The sequence below is a fragment of the Lycorma delicatula genome, chromosome 1 (assembly GCF_047948215.1).
Source record: "Lycorma delicatula isolate Av1 chromosome 1, ASM4794821v1, whole genome shotgun sequence".
NCBI lineage: Eukaryota > Metazoa > Arthropoda > Insecta > Hemiptera > Fulgoridae > Lycorma > Lycorma delicatula.
Window position 1 is genome coordinate 25,166,940 of NC_134455.1, and position 17,897 is coordinate 25,184,836.

General features: G+C 38.2%; 1 protein-coding gene across 2 annotated transcripts in view; it reads right to left on the reverse strand.

Annotated features, from left to right (window-relative positions):
• Positions 1-998: 998 nt before the first annotated feature.
• LOC142333076 (uncharacterized) overlaps positions 999-17,897 on the reverse strand; it is a 61,476-nt gene continuing 44,577 nt past the window's right edge. For both annotated transcript variants that reach the window (XM_075380034.1, XM_075379940.1), the window contains 4 exons: positions 14,031-14,258; positions 11,644-11,756; positions 10,220-10,394; positions 999-1,823 (listed from right to left, as the gene is read on the reverse strand). In XM_075380034.1, the coding sequence (XP_075236149.1) occupies positions 10,254-10,394; positions 11,644-11,756; positions 14,031-14,258 (482 nt within the window). In that variant the 3' untranslated portion in view covers positions 999-1,823; positions 10,220-10,253. The remainder of the gene's footprint in view (positions 1,824-10,219; positions 10,395-11,643; positions 11,757-14,030; positions 14,259-17,897) is intronic.

Consider the following 17,897-nt stretch of genomic DNA (forward strand, 5'->3'; position numbering starts at 1 on the left):
AACAATTGCTTGTATTAATTTGAAAGAGACATACGATGTGATGAAGGACGTTCTTGAAAAAAAATATTATAAAAAACATAGCTGGAACGTATGTGATGATTTGAAAGTTATAACTATTTTGTTAGGCATGCAGTTAGGCTGTACTAAGTACATGTGTTTTCTTTGCAAGTTGGACAGCTGAGCTAGGGATAAACATGTTACCAAAGAGTGGTAGAAACGAGACAACTCCAATTCCAAATGGGAAAAATATTATTCATGAGCCCTTAGTTGGGCCCAAAAAAATATTTTTACCCCCTCACCACTTAAGCTAGGACTAATGAAAAATTTTGTAAAAGCAATGAAGAAGGATAGTCCCGGATTTTTGTACATCAGGCACAAATTTCCAAATGTAAGTGAAGGAAAAATTGAAGAAGTAATATTTGTTCGTCCTCAAATAAGAGAGTTGGTCAAAGATGATTTAACTCAATGTTAAGTAATGTAGAAAGTGCAGCTTGGGTTTCATTTAAAGACATTTGCAAAAATGTTTTTCTCGGCAAGCAAAAATCCAACAATTACCACCATATTGTTAATCAACTTCTTACTTCATACAGAGCAGTGGGATTGTAATATGTCTTTGAAAATACATTTCCTCTACTCACATCTGGATTTTTCCTGGACAACCTCGGAGATGTAAGTGATGAACATGGTGAATGTTTCCACAAAGACCGGTGATGGAGAGCCGCTATAAAGGGAAGTGGAATACTAACATGTTAGCCAATTACTGTTGGAAATTAATTTGGGATGTGCCTGAGGCTATTTATAAAAGAAAAGCATCAGCGAAATTATTCTAACATAGGTATGGCCATGCAAAATTATAAATTTTACAGATTTTAACTATATTTTCCTGTAATATTTTTTGAAGCGTAATTTATTTAAAACTAAGGGGTGATAGAAAAATTGTATTTACAAATCTGTAATGTGCGCAAAAAAGCAATTTAAGAAATGGTATTACACTTGGAGAAACATTAAAAAATTTATTTTTTGTCTATCAGTGTTATTATTAATTAAATTTATAATTAATTAATTCTATTTCTGAAATTGTGTTATGTGTTTATGTTATTGTAATAGTAGTTTACATGGTACTTCATAGTAATAACTGGTAACTTTGTAACCACAACTGTCATTTTGGTTACCTCATCATAAGAATACTAATATAGAAACTAAAATATTTTTTAATTGTAACACATAAATGAGGTGTTAGATTTATATATAAAAAGAAAAACTAGTGAAATTCTGGTGCTTCTTTCCTCAGTTAGGTTATTATTGCATTATATTATAGAAATATACAAAGGTATTTTAGCATTTTATTTTATTATAATAATAATAAAAATATAGTTGTAAAATATGTTTTTAATTTATATTTTAATCCTTACTGAAAATATTTTTTTCTAAGTCAATCAAGAACTCAAGAAAAATAGTAAAAAATAATTTGTGATTAAAAATAGAACCTATTTTAAGTGTATGTGTGTGAAACACTTGTTAATGCATTTGTCAATTAATTTGAAAGTCATTTTCTTGAAAACTGTACTTTTTATACATTTACTGGATACATTCATAAAAATTTGATTTTATCACTTTTGTAAATGTCTACAATTTTATATTTAATTACAGTTCTTCAGTAAGAGAAATCAGTTTTTCAGTTATGTACTTTTTTCCAGATAGTATCAAGTAAAAGAAGTATAACAGGTATAGATGAAATATTCAAGGACAAATGGTTATTAAACACTTGATTATTGATGATGATATTTTGTGGATACATCATTCATTATTTCACCCTACTAATCCTGCAACAGATAAAAATATACTTATATATTAATTCACTATTATTTACGTAAAAGAAGCTGTAACAACTAAAAATGCATTAAATAAACTTGGTTAATGAAATTAAACATTATTATTGCTAATTCCTCTGTTTATTTAAAAAAAATAAATTATGTATTTAAAATAATACTGGGGCACATTGAAAATTTTTGTCAATTTTTTAGCTGCAATACTTATTTAGCTTACAAGTTGTTTTAATAGAAACTGTTGTAAAATAAAGACCATGTTAACAGAAATTCCAAACTTTTTCTAATGAAGCTCTGGAATGAAGTAAAATTAAAGTACACAACCTGTGCAGCTTGAGATTATGAATCATAGAAAGTCACTTATTACATAACACAATTTGTACATTATAATAAAATTCAATCACACAATATGGTGAATAATTATAGTAATATATAATAACTTAAGCCTACACCAAGATATATAAATAATTAGTCATGTTGATTGATTTATAAGTAATAAATATTATCTCTTGTTTGAGAGCATTTCTTTGTGATTAATTTAACATTTCAGTTTATTTTGAGCAAATAAATTTTAACATTTCATTTTACTTCAGTTTACTTGGAGTTAATTACCTTAATTTTTTTTTAATTTTTTAAAATCCATTTCCAACTCCCTTTTTAATTAAATAAACATTATAATATATCTTGTATTTCTTTCTTTTTCCTGTTTAGCCTCCGGTAACTACCGTTTAGATAATTCTTCAGAGGATGAATGAGGATGATATGTATGAGTGTAAATGAAGTGTAGTCTTGTACATTCTCAGAATATATCTTGTATTTAAGTATATTAAACTGCTCTGCTGGAGTCCCCAAAAAGTGTAATGTCAAAGGACCCATAACACCCTGAAAATTTTGTATTTACATCTGAAATATGGCTTGCAATAATTTTGCCTCACAAAACTTACTACTATAAAAAAGAATTGAAATCTTATAAGAAAAACATTTTATGGAATAAATTATAAAATTAGAATACAAAAACTGCCATTCTTTTTATGTAATAATGATTTTAACTAAAAAATAGCAATTCAGCCTAGTTTTAGTCCTTTTTTATTCATTTTAATTTTTTTTACCAGATGTATTTTGTAGTATATGGATCTCTCACAGGATGTAACCTTTGTTCCAGGTGGTTCGGGTCCCAGAGGGATTTGTTTATGCATCGTAAACATAGACATCCTGCTGCCCAGCTGGAGGATCGGCATTGCTTGCTGGCTGGATCTGGAAGGCATCATAGGAGTGTATGGAGTGCTGAAAAGTTGGAGGATTTGTTGCAATTCTTTTGTGATAATGCTGGCACTGCTCAGTATACCCCTTTGCTTAGAAGCTGGTTACTGTTCAAGACTGCCAAACAGTTGCGAGATAAGGTGGCCTTTATTCACCAGTATGGTTTATGCCCCTTTGTTTCGTCGGATGAAGGTTTGGCCTCATGGATGTTTCAGGTTCAGATGTGTCTTCTGGCACATCTGAACACATCTTCTGCACCTGCTGCCCCTCCCCAGTTTTTGAACCTGAGGGCACTGTTTTGAGTGATGCTGTTTGCCATGATGATTAGTTGGATTGCCCTTGGTGCTGCTGGCTTGATTTGGATCATATACACCCACTGGCGGCTGATCTTATTTTTAAGTAGTGTGAGGACGTTTCTCCGGATTCTGCGTGGATTGACAGTTTTGTGGATCAGATCACGCAGGATATTTTGCAGAACTATCGAGCCCGGTTTCCGATGTCGTTTGGCGGTTATCGTCGTCGGGGAGGTGTTCGGTCTGGAAAAAGACTTATGGTTTCTGATTATCTCCGCCAGGTCGGCTTGGGATTCTCCTATGACAATTGTGGAATGTTTGACCTACAGAACCGGGGAAAGAGTTCGATTGATGTGGAGCCGGTTATAGTTATGGACGGTTATAAGTTGTTTACTCATGTCATTTTGACGTGAGTGAAGAAATTAGATACCTTGGGGCTTACTTCAACATTGTGGGTGGTATTCCGGCCCGCGTAACATATGTAAGATGATTTTGACCTGTTGAGATTTGTGCGACGCGTACCCGCCTCATCGCGGCTGAAAGGTGGCAACGACCTTTCCCAGAGTGGTAGGTAGACAGCGAGAGCAGTTAGTCTGTTTTAACGTGTTAGGGAATCTGTTTAGTTAGGGAATCTTCGGTCATGGAAGGTTTCCAGGAGGTCTGCAAGTCCAGGCGGAAGCGCAAGCCGGAGTCTGTGCCATCAACCTCCTCTGACGACGAGTCGAGCGCGATGGATACGGGCGCTCCCACCCGGGCGAAAACACTGCCGGTTGTGGAGGAGTTTCGAAAGGCCAAGGGCCGACCTGGCAGTTCTGCCCAGTTTGCGAAAGTAATTCAGGAGGACCTGGATTAATTGGTTGAGTTTCTGTCTCTTCCCGGCGGCGTCAGTCCTGGGTCGAAGAAGATGATGCTGGATGATACTCCAGGTGAAAACTGCGGTAGCGGCTATGTCAGATGGTTTTGAGTCCCTGGCTTCCAAGCCCAAGGAAGTCAAGGTAGTGCCCAAAGTTGTTGAGGCCCCAGCGCAGCTCAGGCGCTACGCCGACGTTCTCAAGAATAAGCGAAAAGCCAGCAAGGTGGCTAAGAAGCCAGAGGTCATCTTTGTCAACAAGGCTGAGGGCTTGAAGACCACGAGCAAGGACCTTAAACACGACTTTCAGGTTGCTCTTCGCGGTAACCGAAAGGAGCTTCGCATTAGGGACAGCAGAGACCAACAAAGGACTGGTAGTGGTTGCTGACAACAAGGAGACTGTCCGAGTTATCACGGAGTCTCCGGCGGTAAAGGTGCTTCAGGTAAGGTAGACCCCAAGCGATTGAGAAGGCCCCGCGTCATTGTGTATGACATTGAGCGGAGTCTGTCCGATGAGGAGGTTTTATCTCTCATCCAAGAGCAAAACACCGATTTGGACGAGGCTTCGTTCAAGAAAGAGTGTAGGTTGGTCATCAAGACTGGAAAGCGTGATGTCCCACGGTATCACGGGGTTTTTGAACTAGGTGCTGGTCTCCACCAGAAATTCGTGTCGGAGGGACGAATTTTTCTGGACTTCGGATCCTGTTGCGTTAAGGAATACCTTGACGTGCAGCGATGTTTCAAGTGTTTTCGTTTAGGCCACAGGCCAAGTTCTGTAAATATGCGTCGGTCTGCGCGTATTGTGGCGAGGAGGGCCACAAGCTTGACGACTGTCCGCAGAAGAAGGAGGCTCCGTCTTGCGTCAACTGTAAAGGGTTGCGCAAAAATCATAGGCACTCTGTGAATAGTAAGGAGTGCGGTTGCTACTTGAGAGCGGTTGAGATTTATTTCAACTCTCTCGATGATTAGGTTTGATCAACTCAATGCCCAGGGTGCCTATGAAGTCCAAGTAGAGTTAGGTGAGGTTGTCAAAAAACGGAGCCTCGATATTCTCCTTCTTCAACACCCGTACGTCGTCAAGGATGATCTGCCAGGGATTTTCAGGCTGTAACAAGTTCTACGTTGGTGATAGTAAATCCGCCGTTCTGTATAGGAAGTCATTAGATAGTGTCTTCATACCGCAGGCCTCTGACACGCATCACGTCGTTGTTAAGCTTGCCGTGGATGATCTGGACCTGGTTGTTGTTAGCTCGTACTTTCAGTACAGGGATCCCACTGAACTTCATTTGGAAAGATGGGATAGAATTATTAGGCTGGTAGCGGGTCCTATTCTCATTGATGAGAACGCCAAATCGCTTCTTTGGCACAGTGGGGTCTCGGATGACAGCGGTGAATTAATCGAAGGTTTCATTGCGCAGCATCATTTTGAGGTTTTTAATGTAGCCGGCGAGTTACAGACCTTCGCCGGTGCAGTTGGTTTGCGGGGGGCCTTTGGTGGCAACAACATTGATGTTACGATGGATAAGGACATCCCCGGTAGGATTCTTAATTGGTCAGTAGTCGATGACTGCGAAAGCAATCAGCGGCTAATTGTTTTTGATTGGCTAGGTGGGCTGCGTAATGTCTTTAGGGCGGACGTTCCTGTTCAGCAGGGACGCTTCCTGCACAGGCGGGCGGATTGGCTCAAGTTTTCTAAGATCCTTTCGGCCAGGTTGTGGGTTTTCGGTCGCACCTTGGACGAAGTCCCATTAGACGACCTGGCAGAGAATTTCGCTTCTGCGGTGGTTGAAGCCGCTAAACGCTCTAGCCCTCGAAGTACGGATCGAGAGAGAGTAGCTGGATGGTGGACTCGGGAATTGACTGCGATAAAACAGACTGTGGGCCGTCTCAGGAGAGCCGCACAGCGTGCGAACGATCCTGATCGGCGTGCAGTCTTGTTTGCGGAGTATCGTCAGAAAAGGACCGAATATTTTCATAGAATCAGGTCTTCGAAGCATGATTCCTGGCGCTCTTTTGTTCAAGGAAATAAGGACCCATGGGGTGTCGTTTACAGAGTTGTTGGTCATAAGCGGAAAAAATACATTCTTCTGTCGGCTCTCTCGACCCGAGATGGTGTTGTTGTTGACAAAGATCGTGTCCTTACTCATCTAATGGACGATATTCTTCCAGATGATACTGAGGTTGGAGAGACCTCGTATCATCGACGACTCCGGGAGGAAGTTACTAGTTTTCATTCTGACATTGTGTCTGTTGAAATTACTGAAGCGGAGGTCTGCCAAGTAACTTGCAGTCTGCCTAGGAATAAAGCCCCCGGATATGATGGTATCACGGTGGAACTCCTTGTTCGCACAAGGAGTTTATTGTTCGCACTCCTTGTTCGTGTATTGTTATTCTTGGTGTGTTGACTAGGGTTTTCAATAGGTTGCTGTTTGCTGGGCCCTTCCCAGCGTGTTGGAAACGAGGTATTTTGAAGCTGCTTTTCAAGGGTGGCGACAAGGAGCCCACTGCCAGTTCCTCATACCGTCCTCTGACGCTCTTGCCTGTAGTAGGTAAGGTTTTCGAGAAGGTTCTGAACCTCCGCATCAATAGTAGGTTAACTTCTAACCATATACTGATGGACGATCAGTATGGGTTCCGTCCTGGTAAGGGCACAGAGGACGCGATTCTTAAAGTAATGGATTTGGCTTCAGGCAACGAGTGCAAGTATGTACTCGGTGTCTTCTTGGACATATCCGGGGCGTTCAATAACTTGTGGCCCTCAGCCTTGTTACAGTTGTAGAAGCGTGGTTGCACGCGAGACGAGATTAGAACTCTCTCAAGCTACTTCAGCGATAGAATTGTCATTCTTCGTGACGGCAGTTCTGAGGTAGGAAAGACCCTGTCTAAAGGTTGTCCAGAGGGCAGTGTTCTAGGTCCACTCATCTGGGTCGTTGAGTTCGATTCTCTCATGCGATTGCGGATGCCCAGTGGCTGTCGCATCGTGGCTTATGCCGACTATGGGCTGTTGCTGGTCGAGGGCAATTCACATGCCGAGATAGAGTTTAGAGCGACACAGGCATGTAAGGTATTAAGATTGTGGAGTCTTCAGCATAAGATGGTTTTCAGTGCACAGAAAACCACTATGATGTTCTTGAAGGGTCGTCTAGCCGCAACCCGTCATCCGCTGGTTGTGATGGACGGCCTTCCGATTAGGTATGTTATCGTTGAGAAGTATCAGCGTGTTATCCTTGATGACAAGCTTCAATTGAAGGAGCACCTCCAGTTTGTAGCGAAGAAGGCCATCGATGCCTTCGGCGTCCGAAGAGTCATTCATCCCGATTGGGGGTTGAATTATCGTACCATGCGTATTCTTTACAAAGGTGTCTGTAAGGCCATAATGTTGTACGCTGCATCCGTCTGGGCTCATAGTTTACAATTCCAATGTTATAGGGATATTCTTTTGCGAGCCCAGCGACTTCTATTGTTAGCTGTTGTCGGTGGCTACAGAACTGTCTCTCTAGAGGCAGTCACTGTGATTGCTGGCATAAAACCCATTAACATTTTAGCTACGGGACGTAGCAAGCGATATATTTCCAAGAAGGGAGGTTTTCTAACGTCAGGGCGTATGCGAGAAATTGAAGACCAAGATTTTGATGCTTGGCAAGCTAGGTGGAACGATTCCTTTACTGTCGATACATACATGGTATTTTCCTAATGTTATGGAGTTGCGAGCGATTAGTTGGGTTTCTCCAAACTCAATTTCATGGTGCTTTTAGGGATAGTGTGGCTAGGTTTAGGTTGGTTGACTCTGGCTTGTGTCCGGACTGTAAGGTCGATGATATTGTAGACCATGTCCTGTATGTCTGACCCCGGTACGAAGCTGAGCATACCAGGGTTGTTAGGGAACTAGAGAGAGTAAACTTCTTTGATCTGCGTCAACTGGAGGACTGGCAGAGATTGGACAATTATGGCTGGCTTCCTTCGATTCCTCGCCCTGCCCAGGACAGCTGAGGGAATTTAGTAGAGTAGGAACCCGGATGGCTTGAGACCTTGAGGCGGTCTCAAGCCGAATGTAGGCGCTTTGGCGGCAAGCCACGGTGAGCTAGATTTTTGGTGATTATAAATTGTATAAGCTGTCGGCAGAATGGCGACTGCACTGCAGTCCGAGGGGATGGATCCCATGCAGCCGTGAGGTTTTGCGGCATCTCGACGATGGTTTATGAGGCGAATGTCACACGAGCTCTGCGATGGAGCTGAGTGGTAGTAGGAGGTCTGTCCACCTCTCCCTTGAAGACCAGACCGGAGTCCATAATTTAACCTATGTCTGGGGCATGAACCAAAGTTGAGCTCATTAAGAGAATTAGGACTAAATTTCGTTGTTGCAAGCAATATTTTTGGTGGTATGTAGTGTTTAAATTGTCTCGAATTTAGAGACATTCACAGAATTGGCTCAATATAAGTAGAATAAGTGCGGGGTTCGTGTTTCCGCAAACTCGGTTAGCTAGTTTAGAAGGTTACAATGTAGGACATTCAAGATGTCCGGACGAGGCCTACAGCGAAGGCAAAAGCTGAGTTAATAAATCACCGATGTAAATGTCTACTGAGGCATTTACATCGGTGGCATCCCAACGAGGGTAGGCTTATTACTATGAGATGTAAAAATCAGAGGGCGATAGACGACTCCCGTTAAAGCCCAACAGGGCTATGAACAGGGGGGTGGTGGTGTTGCGACCGGAACGTCACTAGGCAGGTGTCTTCCCCTACGGGGTTGGGATGTCGATGACCGGGGCTACGGATCGCATGGTTTGCAGGGTTGTAAACAAATTTCTCCATTTGCTCCTCTTGTACTTCAAACGGATTACGTAGACGGAGTGACGGTGGACTTGGTGTGCCGTCAAATTGGATGATGTGCAGGATGAGGTGGTTCGGGTGGCTTTGGTTGATGGTGATTTTGTGTGGTAGGAAGCAGTTGCTCGGCTGACGGGCTTGTCATGACCGGTGAGTTTGCGAGTCTTGGAGAGATGGAAGAGAGATAGGAAATGCGAAGTTGGATAACTAGGCTAGTCAGCCCTCCTAGAGGAAAAATGTTGGCTGTTTTAAGGGCAGTCTCATTGGTAGTGCCTGGCTGTCTTGGCAACTGCTGTTTCCTTGTGAATAAATTCACCTGTTGAAGATACACAGTAATGTGTTTCCGACCAACTGTTATTTGAATAGTTGATTCTGATGTTGAGGTGCTGTGTCGATGGTGTTGGTCCAGAAGTGAGACTCTTGTCCATGTTTTTCGTGAATGCCCTGCGGGATGAGCTGGTTGGCTGAGGAGACATGATAGTGTTGTTGATGTTATTGAAGTCAGGGCGATTCAGTCAGGGCTGGGTGAGCAACTGTTCAGAGAGGGTGCCGCCTCTTTAAGACCTGATCTGGTAACTAAATCACCAGAAAGGGATTTTTGCTGACGTGACTTTATTTTGAGTAGGGTACCTCGCTGAAGAATGGAGCCCATGAGAAGGAGGCGAAGGCGAAGTATCAATCTGTCACCACGGATGTTATGTTCAGTATGGGTGTCCTGAGCATGTAAGTTCTGCCAATTGTGAGCAGTGCTCAGGGCAGGCTGATCATTGCTTCAGTCAGACATCTGAAGACTGTTTGTTTGGGTGAACCATCTGAGCTGGAAGGAATAGTAATAGATGTGCGAGGTTCCGTTTCCATTGCCTGGGCCCATATAAATTGTGGACCAAGTTTGGTTTTAGTTAGTGCTGACGTGTGGCTGGCCTTTACCCGGTTTACTTAAACCGTTAATGAAAAGTTAGGTACCAGGGGAGCAGAGGTGCCCGGCATCATTATCGCACTGATGCGCCCTATCACAGGTGTTGGACTTGGTCTTTTACAATTTTTCATTTTTGAATATAAAATAATAATTAAAAACCTTTTTAAATAATTAAAAAAAAAATTTAACTGATGAAAGTTTTTGTCTTAATTCAAAGCATAGGAAAAATAAGTAATAATGTACTAACCTCTCTTTTCCATTCAATTATTTATGTTTGTATTTTAGGTGGTTGAACTTAATTTTTTGTTGATGTGAAAACTTTCCTGTGCATTTCCTGTGTTTCTGTATATTGGGTTTTCAAATTCCATACTTCTAATATTCCTTTGTTTGTGGTAATTACGCCATAACATAATACTTGAAATCTGTAATTTATTTAATTGCAAATGCAATTATAAATAGTAATATGTAAGTTATTCAATCTTAAAACATACAAATGTTGATGAAAAATTAGTAAAAATTGTGTCAGTACATGCTTTTATAACATTGTACAATTATTTTAATTCTATCAGTAGTTCTTGCATTGTTGCATTAATTTACTTGTTTTTAAGTTAATTATTAAAAGGTGATGATACATGATTTACGAGGATGTTACAGAATTTTATTTTTTTACTTTAAAATTTCTATGAATATTAGCAATCTCATGATGTATAGAGGTGATCTGTTACAAATTTTCCAAATGCTAGCTGGAAATCAAATCTTTGTTAGCAGATTAGTGTACAGTCTCCTGTATCACTGATGTAATCTGAATTTTATTTTATTCTGATGTATTTGTAGATTGTTTAGTAACAATGCAAATAAGTTATTAAATAACTAAATTAACTAAATAAGTGATTGCAAGTTTTCTTGCAGTCAGCTGCAATATAGACTTATAAAGAAGCTGTTAAAGATAGAAATAGATATTTTTACACGTAAAGTTTTATTTTTTTAATTGACAATAAGTTAAATAGTAAGGTGAATAGCTTTCTAGAAATTTTATAATAATTTAATATAAGATACATAAATTTTACCTTAAAAGTTAGTTTCTTTGTTCTCTAACTGCAGCAGAAAAAATTAACATTGTGCAGCATAAAGTTAAATTTTTTAAAATGAGGCTAAAAGTACATCTTAAAAGTACAGGATAAATGTTGGTGCAGAAAAGTTCAGTAACTTTTTTGCTTCCTTTTTTTATTATGTGCTTGTAAATATTTTGTAAGTTAGTCCTAGATTTTTAAAATAACAAAAGCACATTAATCAAACATATATTTTTTACCTCTTGTTGTTCATGCAAGATATCAGTTCTGTTAGTACATTTAGTTTCTTGAGTTCATATTCATATTTGCTTGAGTACATAGTGTGGGCTTAAACAAAGTTAAAAAATTATAACTTTTTTTGGCAAGGGTGTTTGTTATTCAAATTTAGATTAAAGTAATATTTTATCATTTAAACATCACATTTAAATATATATAAAAAAAAATCTCTTTGAAAACAAAATGAAAATTTTCTCTTCTAAATTGTACAAAAAATTTGTCTGGTACAAGGAATGTAAATTTTTTTACATCTGGTATTTACATGTAAACTTAAGTTGCTAGTAACAAATATGAAATAAATAGCAACAATAAAATTACTACTTACTATTACAATTAGTAGACTGATGGTGATAAGAATAACTAATATACTATTACGCTTTAAAGAATCTACAGCAGTTGTATTATCCATCCCAACTGTGATAACATTTTCTGAACCATCTGTAAATTAAAACAAACCTCAATTGCTGTGATGGAAATAACCTTTGTACTAGTTTTATTTTGAAATTAAACAGTAAAATTTCAAAACAAGGCCAGAATTTCATTTTAGGTCTTATGTATAGGTATCATCGACATTATGTATTTTTATTGATGAAAGGTGGTATCATCTGGGAGGGTATATTAATTCACAAAATACACAACTGTGCTCGACAATTAACCCCCATGAATTACACGAACAATCTCTACACAAAGTGAAGGTTGGAGTCTAGGTCGGTGCGAATAGAACACGCATTGTGGGTCCAATCTTTTTTGAAAAGAAGATGGTGCCACAGCGTACACACCTAACGGTCAATAACATTTTCACAAAATGTCTGATGATCGAATAATTTTGAGGGGTTTGTAGCCTGTACGATCACCCAATTTGACTCCCCCAGATTACTTTCTATCGGGGACAGTGAAACAAGCAATGTATCACAAGATATCACAGACTATGCACGACTGACAAAATAAAAAGCGTATTAACAGCATGCATATGAGACATTCCACTACATCAGCTGGTTAAACTGTTTGAAAACAAATTGAAATCATACGAATTGTTATATTGATGTTGGATGAGGTCATTTCAATACGTTTTCCAGTTATGGTAATATCTGTTTCTATAAAATAGTGGAATAAAAATACAAAGTAATCATTAAGAAAGTTTTGTCATTATACTTCCATAATTCCAGAAACAGAATACGTGCATTCTTTCCAAATGCACATAATATGCTTAGGAAGACATTAAAAAAAATTATTAAAAAATATGCAATAATTAATAAGATAGCTTTTTTATTCTTCAGGAAGGGGAAATTTTGTGACAAACTTTTTTAAAAATGGTGTTTTTTAAAATGTATTGAGCTTAATATAAAGTAGGGATATGTTTGCAGAATTTTGAGAAAATTGATCCCCAAAACCAAAATTTAACCAACAAATTGCCTCAGATACACTAGTCTGTACAAAATTTCATCAACATCAGTTTATCCAGTCAAAAGTAATTAAATTTCAATCATGGCAACACATACATAGATATGTATGGACAAATTTACCCTGTTATTTTTTGGGGTTCCTGGGTCATGAAACATTGAGAATTGCAAAAAGAACCCATACCCCATTTTTGACTGATTACCATACTTTACTTCTTGCTGTACAGCTGTAGAGCTATGATGCCAGAAAATTAAAAATGCGGTAAAAGTAAAAAATGACTTATTTTCTATATAAAAAAATAAAAGTGAATCTCCTTATAACAAAAACATTATGAAATCAAAAAAAATGGTGAATAATAATTGTCATGTTTTTTTCTAAACCAGTTGTATGTTATATTTTGAAACAGCCTTGTAGCAAGTAAACCTTTGTAATTTTAAAAATATCAGTTTTTCAAAATATTATAAAACTACTCCATACAGCCCCATCACAAGGCAATTGTGATTTTGGTATAAAAAAATTGGGATTTTTTTATACCAATTAAACTAAAAGGGATTATTCACATTACAAATTACACTAAAAAGCACTTTCATAAATTCAAACACCAAAAAATGAGGAGTCAGTTGGCTTGGTCATTAGCAACCATTCCAGTAGCATTCAACAAAATATTGCTTTAATTTGGAGGTCTACAGGAACTTGTTTAATATATATGGCTTTGGCCAATGAAATCTTACTTGCATTTCACATTCAATTTCCAAGATGATATTGCCTAGTATTTTTTAAGTGTTTGATTGGAAAAAGTGCTTATCAAAGAGAAAATATTAACCAAACGAAGGTTACATTACACCACAATTCACTAACAAAGAATTCATAAATTTCATGAAGAGATTGGTTTTATATATTTTTATGATGAATTTTGGGTAGACACAAAAAGTTTGTAAATCCTGAAAGGATACAGTGTTGGATTGTTACAACATAAATATGCTTCCTTAAAAACTAATTCTTGTTAGCTGATGTCCTTGTCTGATGGAATTTTAAAAACAGTTTCCTTTTATATGAAGCTGGATGTTGCTACAACTAACCAATATAGAAATATGAATTTACAGAACTTTGAGAAAAACAGTTGCAAAAGGAATGTGAAACTAAGACTATTCCGATTAAGTATACCTACTATTAGAACTCAATGCCATTACCAACCATTTTACAACAATGTTTATGAAAAATCTTAGGAAATGAAGAAAGGTAAGAATACTTCTAAAGAGAATAATTACTTACAAAAAACAGAAAAGAAAATATATTTTTTTAATAATTTACCTGAGTAATTTTTCTCTGTGGTAATTGAAGTTGAGATGTCTGTTGTAATTGTTTCTAATGAGCTTGCAGTTGTATAATAAGTTGGAGGTAGACTTGAAAGTTTTGTTGGTGAGGTTGAAATATTTAATGACTCAGTTGAATAAAATATTGCAGATTTTGTTGTGGGAGTTAATGTTATTTCAGATGTTGATGTACTAGCTGTCGTTGAATATTGTTGATTCCAGTAATCTAAATGAGAAAGCAGTAAAGATATACTTAAAAAGTGTGATTCAGTAAAACACATATGAAAGCACACACATGCATGTGCACACACACACACACACACACACACACACACACATATATATATATATATATATATATATATATATATATATATATATATGTATATACATATATATGTGTATACATATATTTACTTACTAGCCAATGCCTTCCCTTGACTGTTGAATCATCTGGCAATGCACTGATCAATAAAGACAGGCTTCTGTGAACTCTGGCTTCTCATTCAGCTGGATGTGGTCCAGAGCCAGACAATCTCTCAAGTGATCAATATCCATCGTCCCACAATCATACAGCAGACACTCAAGAGGCGGCAGCACATGAATGTGGTGAAGGTGATAAGCAAGTTAGTTGTGGCCAGCTTTTAGTCGGAAGGCAGCTACCCTGACCGCACACGGGACAAAGCCTTTCTTTGTCCACCATCTGAAATTGAAGATCCGTCAGTGTAGGCATGAATCCACTTGTCCTCCGGAAATTTCTTGTGGATGGTTTGTAGGGCCAGCTGCTTCAATTCATATTGTACGGAGGTGTGTTTTGGCATCGAATGATTCTTGAGTTTGTAGTGAGCTTGAGGTAAGTGGTTGAAAACGTCCTGGCTTGTGCACAGTGGTGCAGTGTGTACGGATGGAATATCATATTTCCTTTTAGGTTTTCCATATGCAGTGAGTGGAGTCATCTGTGTCCTCAGCCTAGAGGTAGCTTGCTGGTAGTTGGTCCACTGATGCTTACAGACTCGCCTAAAACGCTCCCAGAATCTCAGTGTTACCCTTTTTCGGTATGATTGTAGGGCTCAATCTGAGTCTGTGCCTCCGTGGCTGCAGTAGGGGAGGACTTAGCAGCACCTGTGACTATCCGTAAGGTTGTATTTTGAAGGAGATCAAGCTGCTTAGTGTTCTAATGCTGTTGTTACAATCACTTCACTCCTGTATATTAGCACAGGTCTTATGTACGACTTGTAGGCAGTCTTGAGAACATCCTGATTTGCATCTCTCTCTGTGGCTGTCAGTCTTCTTAGTAGGCAGCTTCTTTTACCACGTTTTCCACACAGTTGTCCACATGAGCCTTCCACAGTAAACATCTGTCCAGTTCAACTGCTAAATATTTGGATACATTACTTTCCTCCAAAGCTATTCTATTGTACTGGAGGTGGATTGGTGGTATTTTTGTTGACAGAGAGAAAAGCTGAAAGGTGGTTTTTGATGCATTCATTGCCATTGCCTTTTGTCTTGCCCAATTGTTCTAGTTTTATCAGAACCTCGTTTAAACAGACCTCGAGTGAAGAGATAGATCCACTGGTTCCCCAGAAAAGTAGGTCGTCTGCATAATGGAGTGCCGGACGCCAGGCACGCTTCTTACTGCATGCAGGATATCATTTATTATGATATTAAATTGATAACAGCTCAAGACGGCTCCTTGGGCTAGTCCTTGCTTTTGAATGCGAAATCTCGAGGTGCAGTTGAAATACCGTACCCGGATCTGTCTTTGGAACAGGAATGATTTTACGATTTTACCTACCAGTACCGCCCATGTTGACATTTTTCTTTGGAATCCGACTTTAACATGTGTAAAACTTGTTACATGGTCCAGCGTGCTGCGGTGCTTGTGGAATCCCGCATGAACATCGTCAATGAGTTATCGTGTTTCAACCAACTGATTTAGACTAACAGTGATCATCCTTTCTGCCGTTTTACAGAAAGCACTCGTCAACGATATTGATCGATAATGCTCCGTCTTTTCGAATTTTTTCACTATTGGAACGATTTCGGCCTTTCTCCATTACTGTGGTACGTGCTTTTCCAAAGTCAAATTTTTGGCGGCTAGAACTGTTTTCTTAGCGGCATCCCCAATGTTAATTAAAATCTCGAGGAAAATACCATCAATTCTTGCCGATTTTTTTAGTCTTGTAAGAGAGCACCTTCCAGCTCAGCAATAGTAAAGGAAGCACCAGACATATACAGTTTATTGTAAATATCATTTATAGTGACCTCCAAGAGACTGATGATTTTAGCCCATTATAACCAATAGTCACGATAACCGATGTTTAGGTAGCTTAGTGGTATACGTCAGCTATACGCATATTGTAATACAGTAAAAATAATAATAACAATTTATTTCCGAAATAAAATATTAAAAAAAAAAAAACAACAAAAATATGGCATAATAAATACAGTAGAGTAAAAGAAGATAGAAAAAAATTGTAAAAATTACTTTTTCTGCAAAAAGTCTGTTGTTTTGCTTTTTTCGAACATTTCATGTTGTAATACATTTTTTGAAGGTTTTTCAAAATCAAAACTGCTCTTTGTTCTTCATTAGCAATCTATGTAAAACCAAGAAATGAAACCTGAAAATGGTTTTCATCGCCGCTAAAACTTCTGGAAGATTTAGGGGTTGATGTCCTCATCGCTGTCGCTAGCGTTACCTTCATTGTCATTACCTGCGTCCCCATTTATTTCTGCTAGTATTGAAGCCACTACATCATCATTTGTTACAGTTTAATGAGTTTCTAAATCTTTGTCAACCTCTTGATAATCTTCAAACAATGCGTTTTACAATGATTGCTTTTGCAGACTATTGTGCCATTCCGCTAAAGATTCTTCTTAACACGCGACGGTAACTTCGCCAGCCTGTGGTAAAGATCCTGCATGTTGAAAGCAGTTTTTTACAGTCAGGGGAGAAACCTCATTCCATGATATTTATAACAAAATTATAGCATCCAGAATAGTTATTTGTGTTTCCTTTTTTGTTCTAAATCCTGAATCATCGGTAAAATTAGGTGTTTTTTGTTGTGGACTTTCACCGACTTGGTCTAAGGGCTGTAAGACTGCTGTTGATTTCGGTGGTAAGAACATTAACTTTATGAACGAAAGATTTTCAATGTGTGGATGAGCCGGACAGTTGTCAATGAGCAGCAGTATTTTGTCATTTTCAATCTTTAATTCACGTTCCATTTTCGTAACGAAGACGTACAGATAGCACTTGTCAAAAAGGTTTCTTGTTACTTTCATACATAACAGGAAGCGATTACAAAATTTTAAAACATCGAAGTTTAGCACTTTTCCTCCGTATAACCAGAAGTATTTTTTTGTCAGTTTCAGTCATATTTGTAGCAATTAGTAACGTTGGTCTTTCTTTTGATAATTCCCCCCCCCCCAACCGAACATGTTTTGCCTTTAAACTTATTTCTGGCGTCAGTTTAAAAAAAGACTGGATTCATCAGCATTATAGATTTTTCGTCCGAATAGCCCTCTTTTAATTTTGGCCAAATGGTTTCTAGCCATTTTTTGCACACCTGTTGGAGCTGCTCCAGCCTCGCCGCTTATTCCCTCCCACAAAATATTGTAACGCTGACGGAACCGTTGTATCCCAGCTAAAGTTGTTTCACGTGGTTTACTGAATTTTTTAGAAAAATATTTCGCCTTAGTTTGGAATATACAGCCACTAATACGAACTAGCCCTCAGGTATTTAAACCATTTTAACAGCACTTTGTCTACATCATTACGTTGACTAGGTCGTAATTTTTTTTGATTCATAGAATTTGTTTTAAAATATTTCTTAATTTTTTCACGGTTCTTCCATATCATCGA